At 64.0% G+C, this 14,888-nt stretch overlaps 1 protein-coding gene across 1 annotated transcript; it reads right to left on the minus strand.

Annotated features, from left to right (window-relative positions):
- Nucleotides 1-3,927: 3,927 nt before the first annotated feature.
- VWA1 (von Willebrand factor A domain containing 1) lies at nt 3,928-9,136 on the minus strand. Its single transcript, XM_007980991.3, has 3 exons — nt 8,955-9,136; nt 7,201-7,758; nt 3,928-5,607 (listed from the first exon to the last, which is right to left on the minus strand). The coding sequence occupies exons 1-3, from the start codon at nt 9,025-9,027 to the stop codon at nt 4,922-4,924; spliced, it is 1,317 nt and encodes a 438-aa protein (XP_007979182.2). The 5' UTR covers nt 9,028-9,136; the 3' UTR covers nt 3,928-4,921.
- Nucleotides 9,137-14,888: the final 5,752 nt, after the last annotated feature.

Genomic DNA, 14,888 nt, shown 5'->3' on the forward strand with positions numbered 1-14,888 from the left:
CAGGCTCCTCTTCTGTTTCCTACTTCCGCCAACACCCCACACCCTTCCTAAGGACACAAAGTGCAGAAAGCAGTTTACGTTTCATCGGCCAATATGAGGCTCTGCGCGATTGCACTGCGCTGTTTTGCCGCTGCGATTCCCCGTGACCACCCCTGCACCCCGCCCTGCGCCCAACGCAAAGGTTTCCTGTCTGAGAGAGTCCTCCAGCATTGAGGACCTGGAGGAGTGACGTGCAGGTTCCAGATGCAGCCTGGACCTTGAGCCAGGATAGGGACGCAGCTGCCTCCGGAAGCCCGGGCCAGCGGGAACAGGGGCTGGAGTCCCCGGGTAGGCCCCGGCCAGGCAGTGGGTACCGGGCTCTGCTCCCAGAATTCAGCCAGCGAGTGGGGCTTCTGATCTCTGCATCTGAGCAGACCTCTGGGGACAGGGAGCTGCGTGGCACGACAGGACTGTGGCCTCCCAGCGTGGCCTGTGGCCCCCTGTGACCCAGCCCTAGGGCATCCCAGGACCGAGGCTGCAGTGGCCGGCTGCATGTCTTCCACGGACAATGCCTGGGCAGAAGCGGGCACTCTTACACCTGAGAACAGTGTGGTAGGAAGTCACCACTGGCCCCCACATCACTCTGCAGCCTCGTTCTTCTCGGGGGACCTGGGCTTCAGGAGGGAGGGGCTGCTGGAGCGCAGGCAGCTGGTCCCGGGCAGCATTCAGACCCAGGCCCGGCCATGGCGGGCACCTGATGTCAAGTGCACCACGCTGTGGTCAGTAAATTCTCCAGAAAGCTCCCGCCTCTGCCTCTTCTGTCACCTTTGAGCCCAGGAGGAAGCTAGGAGGCCCCTGAAACCCCGCACAGCATCAGCAAATAGACACGGCAGTGAGGCAACTGTGGGACTTTATTAGCTAAGCAGACACCAGCTCCAGCCACAGGGCTCACGGTTCTCCATAGAGCTCCCTGAAACCGGTCAGCCCTTGCCAACACTCCTCAAAGTGCACTGATTCATGAGAGGCAAACGGAAGCAGCAGTGCCAGGCCGGCACGATGGCTCCGGTCTGCATTCCCAGCATTGTGGGAGGCCAAGGCAAGAGAATCCTTCGTGGTCAGGTGTTTGAGAACAGCCTGGGTAACAGAGGAAGACCCCCATTCCTTAAAAATTTTTTGCCAGGAGTGGTGGCTCACACCTGTAATCCCAGCACTTTGGGAGGCTGAGGCGGTTGGATCACCTGAGGCGGGAATTCAAGACCAGCCTGACCAACATGGAGAAACCCCGTCTCTACGAAAAATACAAAATTTAGCCAAACGTGGTGGCACCTGTAAACACAGCTACTCAGGAGGGTGAGGCAGAAGAATCAGTTGAACCTGGGAGGCAGAGGTTGCAGTGAGCTGAGATCGCACCACCGCACTCCAGCCTGGGTGACAGAACAAGACTCTGTCTCAAAAAAAAAAAAAAAAAAAAAAAAAAAAAAGGCAGGAAACACACAGCTACTGCCCTGGAACTGATTGTCCTAAACTGTCCCCTCTGGCGGGAGGCTGTCATGTGGGCTGTGCCTCGGGGATTTTACTTGGTTTATTACTGTCACCATAGAAACAGGGCGGCAACCGGCTTCCCCAGGTGGTTCCCAGCAGCGTGCCCCACATGTGGCCACCCCACTTCCTAGAAATCTGGACTGAGACCCCAGGCCTCTGTCTGGCTTCTCACGAACAGCTCTCTCTGGAGAGTTTCTTTTTTTTTTTTTTCTTTTTTTGAGTTGGAGTCTCGCTCTGTTGCCCAGGTTGGAGTGCGGTGGTGGGAACTCGGCTCACTGCAACCTCCGCCCCTCCAGGTTTAAGCAATTCTCTGCTTCAGCCTCCGGAGTAGCTGGGATTACAGGCGCGTGCCACCACACCCGGCTAATTTTTTTGTATTTTTAGTAGAGACGGGGTTTCACCATCTTGGCCAGGCTGGTCTTGAACTCCTGACCTCGTGATTCACCCGCCTTGGCCTCCCAAAGCGCTGAGATTACAGGCGTGAGCCACCATGCCCGGCACGTCTGCAGAGTTTCACATGCCGGAGAGCTGCTGCTGTGTCATCGCTCATGGAGGCATGGACCCGAATTTCAGCCCTCTCTGCCTCTCCTTTCAGTGGCCAGCAATGGGCTGTCCAGCGAAGGACCTTGCACAGCCTATCAGGGACTGGTCTGGCACGCGGCCAGCGTGAAATCCTCAGGTTGGTTCTCTTCAGATGTGGGAGCAGCCTCCCTTCGGGGTCTCCTCAAAGTGCCCAGGGCTCTCCCCAGCACTGCCTGCCCCTGGCCTTCTGAACACCTGCCACGTGGATCACAACCTTGTCGCTCTTCTTGTCTCAACTAGAAGTAACCGCAGCATGGCCCTTCCTGATTTCCAGGTGCAAGTTGAAAAGCATGCAGTGGCCTCGTGACGTGTTCAGGCCCTTGGCAAGGGAGTCCTGGCGGGTGTCAGCGTCTGCACTGCACCCTGAGTGGACTGACTCGGGGCCAGGATTGTCAGTGGAGCTGGAGGAGCCACGGGACAGCAGGTTCACAGAGGCCTGGATGGAGCACTCCGGGGCCAGAGTTGTTTGCAGACTTGGTACAGACTCAAACACTTCAAAACGCCTGAGGCTACATAAGGGGCAGCACTTCCCAGAGGAGGGCCTCTGGAAGGGTCATTCCTTGACACGGAGATGGAGGCGGCAGTGCCTTTCACCCTCTCTGGGAGGCCTTGTGCTGTGCTCGGCCTTGGTGCGCAGAGATGAGCACAAGGGAGGTACAGCCTCTGCCAGACGGGTATGTGGGGAGCAGGGTTGTGGCCAGGGCCACCGCTCTGCCCTCTCAGGATTGCAGAGCTGGAGCCCCTCCCAGCTTCTCATGTGAGTCTGAGTCGTCCACAGAAACCACTGAGGCCATCAGGAATGAGCCCGTGGTGCCCCGCTGCCACCCGCAGGGCACTCCGTGAGCTGGGCCTGGGCTCAGTGTGCAAGGGACATCTCCTCTCAGGTGACCGTGGGCTCCGATCTGCCATCACCTTGGAGAATGGGGTCGGGGGCAGGGGCTGTATGAAGGAAAGTCTACCCCTCGACAGGAGATGGGACCAGAGACCCGAGCCTGAGACCCTGGCCGCCTGCTGACCAGCAGTGCAGTTGTGAGCACGCCATCTGCAGTGACACACACAGCCCCCGGGTCCTGCTCAGGTCTCCGTGGCCTGACTTGGGGGCTGTGTGGAGCTCAGGAGAAACCCAAAGTCCAGCCAGCTGGGACACCCCCACACCGACACCTCCTGCACACACAGGCAGGGGGGCCTCGTGTGTCTCACTTATAATCACACCGGAGGGCAAACTCTGCGTGGTGAGCCTGACCCCAGCCAGCCCCCCACGAATGGTCACCATACCCAGCTGGTGGGTGGTGCGGACTTGGGTGTCTGGTGGGGCCATGGGATGCACAGAGCTGGGTTCTCGGGAGACAGTGCCAAGGCCAGCTGTCCTGAAGGAGGCCCCTGGCACAACGCCCACCAGGTTTCAGGGAGGGACTGAGACCACCTCAGTGCTGCAGTTCCTGGGGTCACGTGAGTCCACCTGGGGAAAGAGGCAGTGGACCCCACGCGGTGCACGGTGCGGCTTTGCCAGCAGAGGGAGCCCGCGTGCGGCTGGGCCCAGGGCTATGGGTCGTGGCAGAGGCTGTGGTGGGAATGGCCCTGCAGAGGCCCCAACCCCCTTGTCCTCTGCATTCCAGCCACCTGCCCTGGGCCCAGCCCCACAGGAAGGGGACCCAGCCTCTCTGAATAAAAGGTGCACAGGGGAACCAACGAGGCCTGGCACTGGGAGGGGACAGCTCCACCTCCTCTCCCCGGACACCCCAAAGGGCGGAGGAGAACTTCACAAGCTGTCCTGTCCGTGGCTGCTGTTTGTGGAGGAGGAAAGCATCCTGAGGAGACTGCAGGCTTGGTGTACATCTGATTTACTGAATTTTAAAGTCTGGGACGTTAGTGGGGAAGAGGGGAGGTGAGCATTGCGTGACACCACAGTCCTGGGAGCCAAGGACTAGGCGGGGCAGGGAGTGCGCCTGGCTAGGCACCCCCACCCTGGGCAACTCGCCCGCCGGCCCCAGGGTAGTGAGTAGTGACAGGATGTGGCCCAGGGGCGAGACCTCTCACAGCCAAAAGATGGTGTGGTTGCTGGGGCCTCCCTGGAGAGCATCGTCCCTGCAGCCCCTGGGAAGTGCTCCCACACAAGGCTTCCTGTCAGTGCGGTCCCGGGGCCTGACCATGGAGGTGGGTGGGTGGGGTCACCTGTCCTCAAGGTCCTGAATGCCCGGCTCTGCCCCATTCCTCTGATTCCCAGTGGCTGCTAGCTGGACCCAGCTGGTGTCCTGGGCATGAAGGCAGGGCCACCGTCCCCAGCAGGCGCTGCCCTCCCGGCTGGCTGAGCATCCTGGCCACACCACCAGCGTCCGGGTGCCCCTACTTGCCCTTCCTTTTCTTCAGAAGCCTTTGGGGACCTGACCTGGGCCAGCTTTTCCCGCGATTCCCCTTCCACTTCCTATCAGCGTCCAGGGCCCAAGCTGCCCACCCCAGGCCAGCCCTTGCCACCTGGGGCCGAGTCTTCACACGTGGGAGTCTGACCGGGGCTCCTCCCTGGACAGTCCTGGGTCTGATGCTCTCAACACCACCCACGAGCCTATACCACGCCTGACTCGGGGCGGGGATGGGGCCAGAGCTGTTGCGCGGTCCCACCAGGCGAGGCCCCAGCCCTGGAGGGCAGGCGCCAGGCGGGGAAGCCCTGTGGCCACAGGGAGAGGACCGGGGTCGTGCGGAGTCCGCGTGGGGAAAGGCCGGGCCTGCACCCTTCTCCCGAGCTGGGCGCCTCCGCACCGCGTTCGGGACACAGGGGCCCTCGGGTCGGCGCCGGGCCTCTCGGCAGGGAGGGGATGCCGGCTTACGGCTCACGGCTCGCGGTCCCCGGGGTCAAAGCACGGGGCACGGGGCGTGGTCGCGGGCGCGGGCCGTCCGCCGTGCAGGCCTTGGCGGACAGCGCGCTCTCGCGGCCCGAGCGGAAGGCGGCGGTCACGGTCACCAGGTAGGCGGTGCCTGGCGCCAGGCCCTGCAGCGTGGTGCAGTTGCGGCCCGCGGGCACCTCCACGCGCTGCGCCGCCCCGCCCCCCAGCGGCCCGAACTGCACGTGGTAGCCGAGCGCGGCGGCTGCGCCCAGCGCTGGGGCCCAGCTCACGCGGAGGCTGCGCGGCCGGGCGTGGGAGATGACGATGCGCTCTGGCCCGGCCTCCTCCGGGGCGGGGAGGGCGGCGAGCTGGGTGGGGGCCGGCCCAGCCCCCGGTCCTGCTTCACCCGGCCGCGTGCGCACCCGCAGTTGCTGGGGCCTCAGGAGGCGCACGTTGGACTCAGGCACCAGCGCCACCTCGTAGTCCGTGTCTGGGTCGAGGCCGGCCCAGGTCCAGTCTGTGGCGTTCCCCGGCAGCTGCTGGCGTCTCGCAGACCCCGGCTGGGCACTGGGCACCAGCTCCAGCACGTAGTAGCCCGAGTCTGCGGTCAGCAGGGGCGGCCAGGCCAGGCGGAAGCCGCTGGACGTGATCTCCGTGGCACGGAGCTGCTGCGGCCGCATCGCGTCTGTGGGTGGTGCAGGGGGTCGGGGAGCAGTGGTCAGTTCCTCCTCTGCTCCTGGAGGGCGGCCCTGGCTGATGGGGAAGATCTGGAGATTGGAGGCCCCACTAGGAAAGACGGGGCCCCGCGGCCAAGGAGCTGCTGGAGCCATGCCCCGCAGATGCTGGGGATTCTTAGAACGTGCCTTGGCTGGGGGAGGACTGAGGAAGGGGGTGCAGCCCCCTCGCCCTGTCAGAAGCGCCCCTGCCTCCCTCAGCCCAAACCCAGTCCTTTGTGGAGAGGTGCAGTGGCCAGATCAGTGACCAGGACAAAGGTCCTCAAAGACAGTAGGGTCCACGGTGGTACCTGAGAGCAGAGGACCAGCCCCAGCCTGAGTGGCCAGGCCCGGGTCTGAGGTCAGCCCGGCTCTCTGAGCTGCAGCCAGGAGATGGGAGATCACAGGGGCAGGCCCTGGGGTTCTGGAGGCGCTACCTGCCCCGGGTCCCCAGGAGAGTGTGGGGTGGGGTACTCCAGAGGGGGACTACTGGGCCCTTGACACCAAGCCCCACATAGCCCTCTGAGTGACCTGCTGTGGTGAGGCTCATAAATGTCTGCGCTGGGTTAAAGCTATCAGGATCTTCCTCCTGTAGCGCTGGGTGCCTGTGCTACTTTCTTCCCACCCCCACCCTCAGACCCAGCCTCTTTCCCAGGAGCCCCCACCCTGCTGCCTGGCCCCTCTGCACTGCAGCCTCAAGCTTTTCCTTTCCAGCTACTTAAGGCAGTCTTTCCTTCTGGTCCCCTCCAGGCACAGCTGCACTGGGTGACCCTGGGGCCACTAGGGGTCAGATGTCCCTGGCGAAACCTTGGGGCGGGCCGTCCACCCCTCTCCAACCCACAGTCCAACCCCTTCCGGCTCTGGGTGGATGATTAACCCACAGACGAGACTTGGTGAGATCCCTGGGGTTAGTGGTATTTTTCAGTGGCTGCAGCAGGCTGAGCCAGTGGCCAGTTTCCTCATCTCCAGCCTGAACTCCTTCAGGGCTTGGCTGGGGCAGAGATGTCCAGAAAAAAGCCAATGGGAGCTGCTCAACTCCTGCCTCAGGCCTTCCCTGGCCTGGCCTCTCAGGAAATCCTCACGGTAGGCCTGCAGTCCAAACCTGTTCAAAGCCCTCCGTGGCTGTCCCGACCCAGGAGAGGTACCCCGTGCTCTCTGGGGGGCAGTCCCTGACCTTTCTGGCTCTCCCCTCTCCAGGTATGGTGGGCATGCCCAGGAGCACATGCTGCCTATCTGCAGAGTCCCCAGACTCGCGAGCTTCTTCCTGGGCCTACACCTGGGCTCTGCACTCCATGGGGCCTCGAGGTCTGGGCTGGACCCGTCAGCAGGGAGCTACACTTGGAGGTGGCTACTCAAGCCCCCATCTCAGCAGGGCGCATGGGTCACCCAGTGGAGAGCGTGCACAGAGAAGCTGCATCACTCAGCCCTGCGCCCTAGGGGTACCACAGCCCCGGAGGCCCTGGCCGCTGCTCTGCGGACATGAGATATTCCCAAAGTCTCAACCCAGCCTCTCCTCCTGCAGCTCCCAGCTAGGCCCTGCCTGGGCCCTGCCTCCTCCCACCTACCGAGGATGGAGCCCCTCAGCTCTTGGACGATGATGTGCAGGTCATCCACGTCCACAAAGTGCAGGTGCTTCTCGGCAGGGGCTGAGGCAGCAGCTGACAGCTCCAGGAAGTTGCCTCGGCCGGTGCTGACGATGAACACGGTGACGCCCAGGTCTTTTAGCTCCTGCATGGGGGGTCCCACAGGGTCGCTGGAGCCGCCATCTGTCACCCACACCAGCACCTTGGGCACTCCTGGCCGGGCACCTGCTGCTTCAGCAAAGAGCTGTTCCTTGGCATATGCCAGCGCCAGGCCAGTGTGAGTGTCACCCATGCGCTGGACTGAAGCGCGAACAGCATCCTGAGCAGCCTCGCCTGAGCTGTGTTGGCCGAAGGGGAACTCAGTGTATGGCCGAGTGCCCACGTGCACCAGGCTGGCACGCAGGGCCCCGGTGCCCAGGGGCAGTGGAGCCACCAGCTGCCCCACAAACTCCCGAACCCGGGAGAACTCGTAGTGAGACACGCTGGCCGAGCTGTCCAGCAGGAACATCAGGTCCCCTCGGGGGGCTGATGCTGGTGGACCTGGGGGAAAGGAGGAATGCTCAGCCTCAGGTGTGGGCCCCCCAGACAGTCCCACAGCAAGGCAGGGTCCCCCAGGGCCTCAGCTTTCCTTAAGTGGGTGCTTGCCCTCCTCTGAAGGTCCTAGGTTGGGGGAAAGAGGAACTCTAAGACAAGCAAGAGGCCTGTACTTTTGGGGCTTTCACTCTGCACACTGGCCATAGGACTTACAGCTCTCTCTGGGCTGGTGTTATCCCATCTGTGAGAGGACGACTCCCCGCTCCAAGCCCCCACACCTTCCCATTCCTCACCGACCCTGCAAGCAGGTGGAGCCGAGTCCTGGCCTAGGTCCCCAGGACAGGCCTGAGCCATGGAGCTGCTCCCTCCAGGCATGGCTTTCAGAGGAGCAGCCCAAGGCTGGAGTTCAGCCACGCAGCTCAGGCTCCAGGTGAGGCACCGTGGGCACGCACACAGCAGCAGGGGAAGGTGTAGGAGGCAGAGCAATGACCCCGCCGGATGGCCTGGCTGGAGCCCGGACCCCACTTACCAGATGGTGTCCCCTCCCCTGGCCTCCATCCACCAGCCCACCTGGACACAAGACTCTTGTCTTGTGTGGACAAGACACACACCCCCAAGCAGCCTGAAAGCCCGATCAACCCCTCGCAGGCTTCCCCCTTCCTCCCGGCACCCCCGGGGTGGAGGCTGATGCCCCCCACATCACCCCTCCGCACCAAGCCAGGGACCAGCGTGCCTCAATTCTAGTCCCGGCCTTGCGGTTTTCCCCAGTGCGGTGGGGCGACTCCAATTTCCCTACCATCCCTCCACTGAGGGCCTTTGCAAGGGTAGGGAAACTGAGGCGAGGTGCCCCCTCGACAGACATCTCCCTCTTCCTGTCCAGGCCCGCGATCCCGCAGAAATGCGGGCCGGGCCGGGCCGGCCCCTACGCCCCGGCGCTCACAGACGGTGTCGCCTGGAGCACCTGGGCCGCCCGCCTCAGGTGAGCAGGACGCCCCGCCCACGCCCCCGCCCCCGCCCGCGCCCCCGCCCGCGCCCCCGCCCGCGCCCCCGCCCGCGCCCCCGCCCGCGCCCCCGCCCGGCTCCCGCAGCCTCCCAGCCCGCCCGCCAGCCCGGAGCGGGGGACAGCGACGGCCCTGCGCGGGCAGCGGCGCAGAGCGGGCACCAGGGGCCCCAACCCCGGCCCGGCCGTCTGCCGCACTCACCGCTCTCCGCGCCGCTCCGCGCCAGCGCCAGCCGCAAGCTCAGGGCCAGGCCGAGCGCCGTCCAGGGGAGCATCGCGCGCGACGGACGGGGCTGGGCAGCTCGCTGGCTTCTCTCGCTCGCTCGCTGGCGGCTGCAGGGCGCGTCACCGCGCGGACCAGGCCGGCCCCGCCCCCTGGAGGCCCCGCCCCGAACGGCCACACCCACGCCGAGGCCACGCCCACGCCCTCTTGCGCGAGCGGAGGGCCACGTGCACAAGCCCCGGAGAGGCGCACCAGCGGACCCCGACACGCAGGGACACGCAGCACCAGCCGAGATACGACGGAGGCATGCACGCGTGGGCACGCACACACACACTCCAGTCTCCCCTCCCGGCCGAGGCTGTGCGGCCGGCGCTCTCCACCCCTCTCCGACCCCCAGCCGCAGGAGCGGAGCAGGGAGGTACCAGGCTAGGCCCTCCCCATGCCCACCACTGCCGTGACTGTGGGTGCTGGGGTCCCTGCAGCCAGACCCAAGAGAACCCCAGGGGCTGGCGGTGGCACCAGAAAACGTCCAGAGCCTGGTTTCACCTTGGCCACAGAGCTGGAGGCTGGTGGGTGTCTGGGGGGAATAGGATACATGTCCTAGGGACTGACCAGCGGAGATTGGAAGGGCCATGGGGTGGGACTTAGAAGGACACAGTGCCTTGAAAGGGGACAGAAGACAGGAATGTGAGAGAGACTGGAAGCTCCCACCCCACCTGGGCTTCTTGGAGGAAGAGGCATGGGAGTGGGAGACGGCTGGTTCAGGCCCTGTCCAGTGGGACCACACTGGGCCTGTTACCCATATACCCTACTCAATGAGGGGCCCAGACTCCAGGACCCAAGAAACACCCCCGGCAGGACTGGAGGGGCCCACTGGTGAGCCAGGAGCTCTTGGGTCTTGGGGTCTTGGCGAGGCCTAAACTAGAGGTGGCTGGCTGCAGGGGGTGTCCTGAGGCCCCCAGGGCAGATTTCCCTCGCTCAGGTGGGGCTGGGCCGGCAGTATCCCCTGGACAGGAGAACCCCACCCCAGCCCTCCCTCCAGTAGCCATGGCCCTCTCCCTGGGCCTCCTCAGCTCAGAGCTGGGGGGCGGGGGTGGGGGTGTGTCTGCCAGGATGTCCCCTCCTTCCCCACCCTCTCCTGGAGGATGCCCCGCAGGAGAACGGATGGGGCTCCATGAGCTTCCTTCCTCCCTTTCAGGCAGGTGAGACACCGCGGGGCGTGCAGACGGCCAGCGCTCGACTTTGCCTAAAAAAGGAAGCGGCAGGCTGAGTCTGAGGAGCTGGCGGCAGGAACAAGGGAGAGCTGTGTCCCCGCCGGCGCCCCCCGCCCCCCCCGCCAGGGATCTTGGCAGTGGAGGTGCTGGCTGGGCTCCACAGACCTCAGGCCTCCGCTGGGACCAGAAATGCCTTGTGCTTCCGCCTGGGCCTGGTGGGGGGACTTTGGGTCCCCAGAGTGCGAGCTGTGCCACTCCGAGGGGCCTTACCAGGCCCCCCAGCCCCCAACACACAGGGGATGCTGTGGAGATGACGCTCAAGGCCACAGCCGCTGGAGGATCTGAAGTCTGACCGGAAGCTGGCTGCAGACCCTGCGGAGGCACACCCAGGTAGTCAAGCAGGGAGCTGGGCCGAGGGTCCCCCACCCTGGGGAGGCTCACAGCCAGTGGCCTGCTCGTCCCCCACCCCTGCCCAGCAGGCGGGCCACAGTCACACCTCAGCCTGCCCTGCTGGGCTGACGGGGAAGTTTCCCTCACTTCTGGAAAAAGTGAGCAGGTCTTCTTGGCTGTAACTCAGGCCCTCAAGGAAGCTGCCGCCCTCCTCCCTTCAGCTCGCCGTCAGCGGGAGAAGGCACAGGAGGCCTGGCCTCCACCCAGCCTGGGCCGAGCTCAGCCACCTGCCTTGCTCCCAGCTCTGCCTGGAGTCCCTCCTGCTAGGAGATCCTCCCCATCAGCTCTCCCCCTGCTCCTCAGCCTTCAGGACTCATTCCTATGTCCCGCCCTCCACCCGCTGTCTCCACCGCAGAGGAAGGACGTGGACAGAGGGTCTCAGAGAGCATGGGGTCAGCCAGAGGTGCAGTGTCAGGGCCCGGGCCGGACTTGAGGCAGACACCAGAGGAAGCACAAATATAACAGCCGGAACCCTCCACTCTCCAGGGAGAAGGGCCCGGGGTAAGATAAGCAGGGCAAGGACGGATCAGGCCAGATCACAGTGGCTCCTGGCCCCAAGCCTTCTGCCTCCTGCAGGCATAGCCCCTGTCTGATCCTGGTAGCCTTGGGCCCCACAGGGTGGGGAGCAGCCTGGTGTGGCTGCGGCCACCCTGCCCCCACGGTCTGGGCCTGGGCAGTGGGAGTCCTTGTGCCTCACTTCCCGGAGCCGGCCTGCCCTGCCGGTCTGTCTGCAGGCAGGTGGAGGGGGTTCCGGGAAGCTGGGGACGCTGCTCTCACCCGGGCACCGCCCTGCCCCCACCCCCCTTTGGGAATGCTTCCTCCTCCGCACAATCCAGGCTTCTGCAGAAGAAGGGCCTTTTGTCCCCAGCTGGCTGTGCTCATGTTTGACCCCGGGGAAAAGGGCAACTCCTGAAGCCTCTGACCCCACCCCTGACCCAAGCCGAGGGCAGAACGCCCAGGCCCGCACCCGGCGCCTTTGGTTGCTGTTTTCGTGTATCTCATAAATGTACTCAAGCACACATTGGAACAGATGGAAGAGGCGGTGAGGGGCAGCAGTGCGGGCCTGAGGCACTGCTCTGGGGTGTGCCTGAGCCCGGGACCCCACCCCATAACAGTAAGTGGGGCAGAGCCGGGGTCACCAAGAGAGCAGGGCCCACCCAGCTCCTAGACTCAGCCTGCTCCCTAGGGTCAAAGGCAGGTCCTGGGGTCACTTTTCACTTCCCAGGAGCCCAGGACTGCCCCTTTGGCGCCAGAGCTGACCCCACTCAGTCTCCTGTGCCAGCAGCAGCTGGGGTGGCGGGTAGCAGCCTGGGTAGGGGGCGGGAGCCGCACCGTCTGCATCTGTCCATCCATTCCTCGTCTGTGTGCTGGGCACAGCTGTACCCCGGCCTCAGCGCTGGGGACACACAGGCGCCAGGCCAGCACTGCCAGGCTAGGAGGGGTGGGCTGTGAACAGCTAGGAAAGATACGGTCTACTTGTTTTCCCTGTGAGAACGGGGGGTCACTGGGGACTCACACGCAAGGGTACTCGAGGAAGAGACTTCCGGGCAGAGAGAAGGAACCTCGAGTACTGAGACCAGGGTGGGGTGGGCAGGAGGGGCCTGCACCGGGACAGCAGGGGCAGAGCAGGCTGGGGGCCTTTGGGAGGGGTGGCCGGGCTCCTGAGTGCAGCATTCAGAAGCCAGGTGGGGGCTGCTGCTGGCCTCGGTGGGGGCAGGAGGTTCGACGCAGCGAGAACAGAGCCCGGCCCCGTGGGAGCCAGAGAGTAACAGGCCTGAATGGCCCAGGGTTTCCCAATAGCAGGGCCCCTTCCTTGTGTGGGTCCCCTCACTTTGCCTCTCTGCTGGGACATCCTTCTCTGAAAGGGAGAGGACGACGACACACTGCTCCTTCCCTAGACACAGTCAGGACAGGCTTAGACCACAGCCCTGGGCAGACCCAAAACTCCCAGGGGCCTGGACCAGGGTTGGAAGGAGGCAGCAGGGAGGGACTGACCTATGTCCACACACGAGGGACTCCCCAGAGGCAGGTTGGGCAGGGCTGGGAGCAGGGGCCTTAGCCCTCAGACCAGCCCACTAACCCTGGGGAGTTCCTGCCCCACAGCCTTCCCAGCTTACAGGCCTGGGGACAGGGGCAGGCCAGCACAGGCCAGAGGGACAGAGGGAACCACATCTGAGGGGCCCCCCAGCTGTTGACACCGTCTGAGGCTGTGCTTGCCAACAACTGTGCTCCCAGGAAATATTTTGCAAAGCAGGAAATGACACGGGGCAAGTGGGAAGCTCGCTCCATCCAGTGGGGCGGGGCCCCTTACTGCCCCCCTGCCCCAGAATGAGGCATGATGGGGACGCAGATGGGACACACACAGGCACACACACTCTGGGCTCCCTTTCGGACAAGGCAGAGGCTCCAGCCACTGGGAAAGAACGCCAGGCAGAGGTCCCCACAGCCACCCCGAGGCCCCCACAGCCACCCCACAGTCCCCATGGCCACCCCGAGGCCTCCACAGCCACCCCACAGTCCCCACGGCCACCCCGAGGCCCCTACGGCCACCCTGCAGCTCAGCTCCTCCACCCGAGGAGTTCAGGCCCCTGGGCCAGGGGAGAGCTGCGGTAGAGACTGCAGGAAGAGGAAGCTGCTTCTGGCCCTCAGGCTGGGGGAGGGGCTCTGGGGAAGGGGTGTAGAGGCACCCTCAGGGTGGGGGCCGGCCTGGGGACCCAGGGCCCTGAAGCGGGGTTTTGATCATGGGCGCCATGCTGGGCAAAAGTGGGGAGAGATTCGTGGGGTCCAGGTGGAGTCCTTCCCTGGCAGGGGCTAGAAGGACTGGGCAAAGGCCAACTATATACCTGGGGCCTTGAGGAGGGGCACCCTGGCTGGGGTCCCCACCTCCTCCTCATTTCATGCCCCCCTCCTGGCTTCCCAGATGGTGGCCAATAAGGAAGCTGCTTAGGATCCATGAAAGAGGCTAGGCAAGGACCGTCCCGGAAGAACCCAGGGGCCTCAACAGGGAGTCTGTTCAGTCCTAGGGGGTGGGGCCCCTGCCCCAGCACAGGGGCTCTGGCCTTCCTGAATCACCCCTTCCTTGCTTCTTTTCCGCAGGCCAGGCCTCTGCTATCCGGGGCTATGGCCTGCCTCAGGCGCGTTCCTACACCCCTCTGAACCGCCCACAGGCCCCCACAGGTGTTCCTCTGCGAGCTGGTCCAGCAGGCGGGGCTGGGGCCGGGCATCGCTGCTCCGTGCCTTCAACTTCCCTGACAGTGCGGGACCTCAGGGTGGGCCTGGGAAGCTGGAAACACCTTTGGAAACAACTGCCTGAGGCAGCTGTGGACAGAAGCCCCTGCCGAGCAGCCAAAGGAGCTGGCCTCTCCACTCAGCCTCCCCACCCCCACCAGGCCCAGCTGTTGTTTTCATGGCTCCGGAGCCAGGCGATGCTCAGCCAAGAGCTTCCCAGGAGAGCCCTCATCTTCAACCCCTAGTGGCGGCCAGAGCCAGCCCAGGCAGGAGGGGAAGGAAGGCAGCCGTGGCCCCGGGGAAGCCATCCTGGCAGCTTGGCCACTGGCCCAGCTCCTGTCTGACCAGGAAAGGCATCAAAGTCGGACTCGGATGGAGGCTGGAAAACCCCGAAACTTCTGCTGGACTCAACCCAGCCACACACCAGGCTGTGCTCAAGGCTACGGAATGAGCCTCGACCCTGATCACAGGCTAAGCCTTGACCCTGGCCCCAGATGGAGCCCAGACCTTGCTGGTCACAGGCTGAGCCCTGCTGGCAATATGATATACTAGATCCCTTAAAAGGCCTTCCAGCAACAACCAGCTTCTGGATGAATTACTATGAGCATACATTTTTAATAGACTGCTGGGCTTCCAAGAAAGTAAATATCTCCAAGGCTCCCCCAAAATTAAACAGCAAAAATAAATAAGGCCAGGTCGGGTGGTTCATGTTTATAATCCCAACACTTTAGGAGGCCGAGGCGAGAGGATTGCTTGTGCCCAGGAGTTCGAGACCAGCCTGGGCAACATGATGAGACCCCGTCTCTACAAAAAATTTTAAATTAGCTGGGTGTGGTGGTGCACTCTGTAGTCGCAGCTACTTGGGAGACTGAGGCGGGAGGATCACTTGAGCCTGGGAGGTCGAGGCTGCAGGGAGCTAGGAGCTCACCACTGCACTCTGCCTGGGCGGCAGAGCAAGACTCTCTCTCAGTAGACAAACAGAGTAATGTGGAGGCCCGGATGATGAAGGGAAGTGGCTGGG

This window comes from Chlorocebus sabaeus, chromosome 20, assembly GCF_047675955.1.
Source record: "Chlorocebus sabaeus isolate Y175 chromosome 20, mChlSab1.0.hap1, whole genome shotgun sequence".
In the NCBI taxonomy this organism is placed as follows: Eukaryota; Metazoa; Chordata; class Mammalia; order Primates; family Cercopithecidae; genus Chlorocebus; species Chlorocebus sabaeus.

Bases quoted from the DNA above. Each gene is read 5' to 3' on its own strand.
- VWA1 (XM_007980991.3), bottom strand. From the start codon at position 9,027: ATGCTCCCCTGGACGGCGCTCGGCCTGGCCCTGAGCTTGCGGCTGGCG. The intron at 7,759-8,954 runs GTGAGTGCGGCA...CCTTTCCCCCAG, and splicing joins GCGGAGCGGCGCGGAGAGCG to GTCCACCAGCATCAGCCCCC. The intron at 5,608-7,200 runs GTAGGTGGGAGG...CACCACCCACAG, and splicing joins GCTGAGGGGCTCCATCCTCG to ACGCGATGCGGCCGCAGCAG.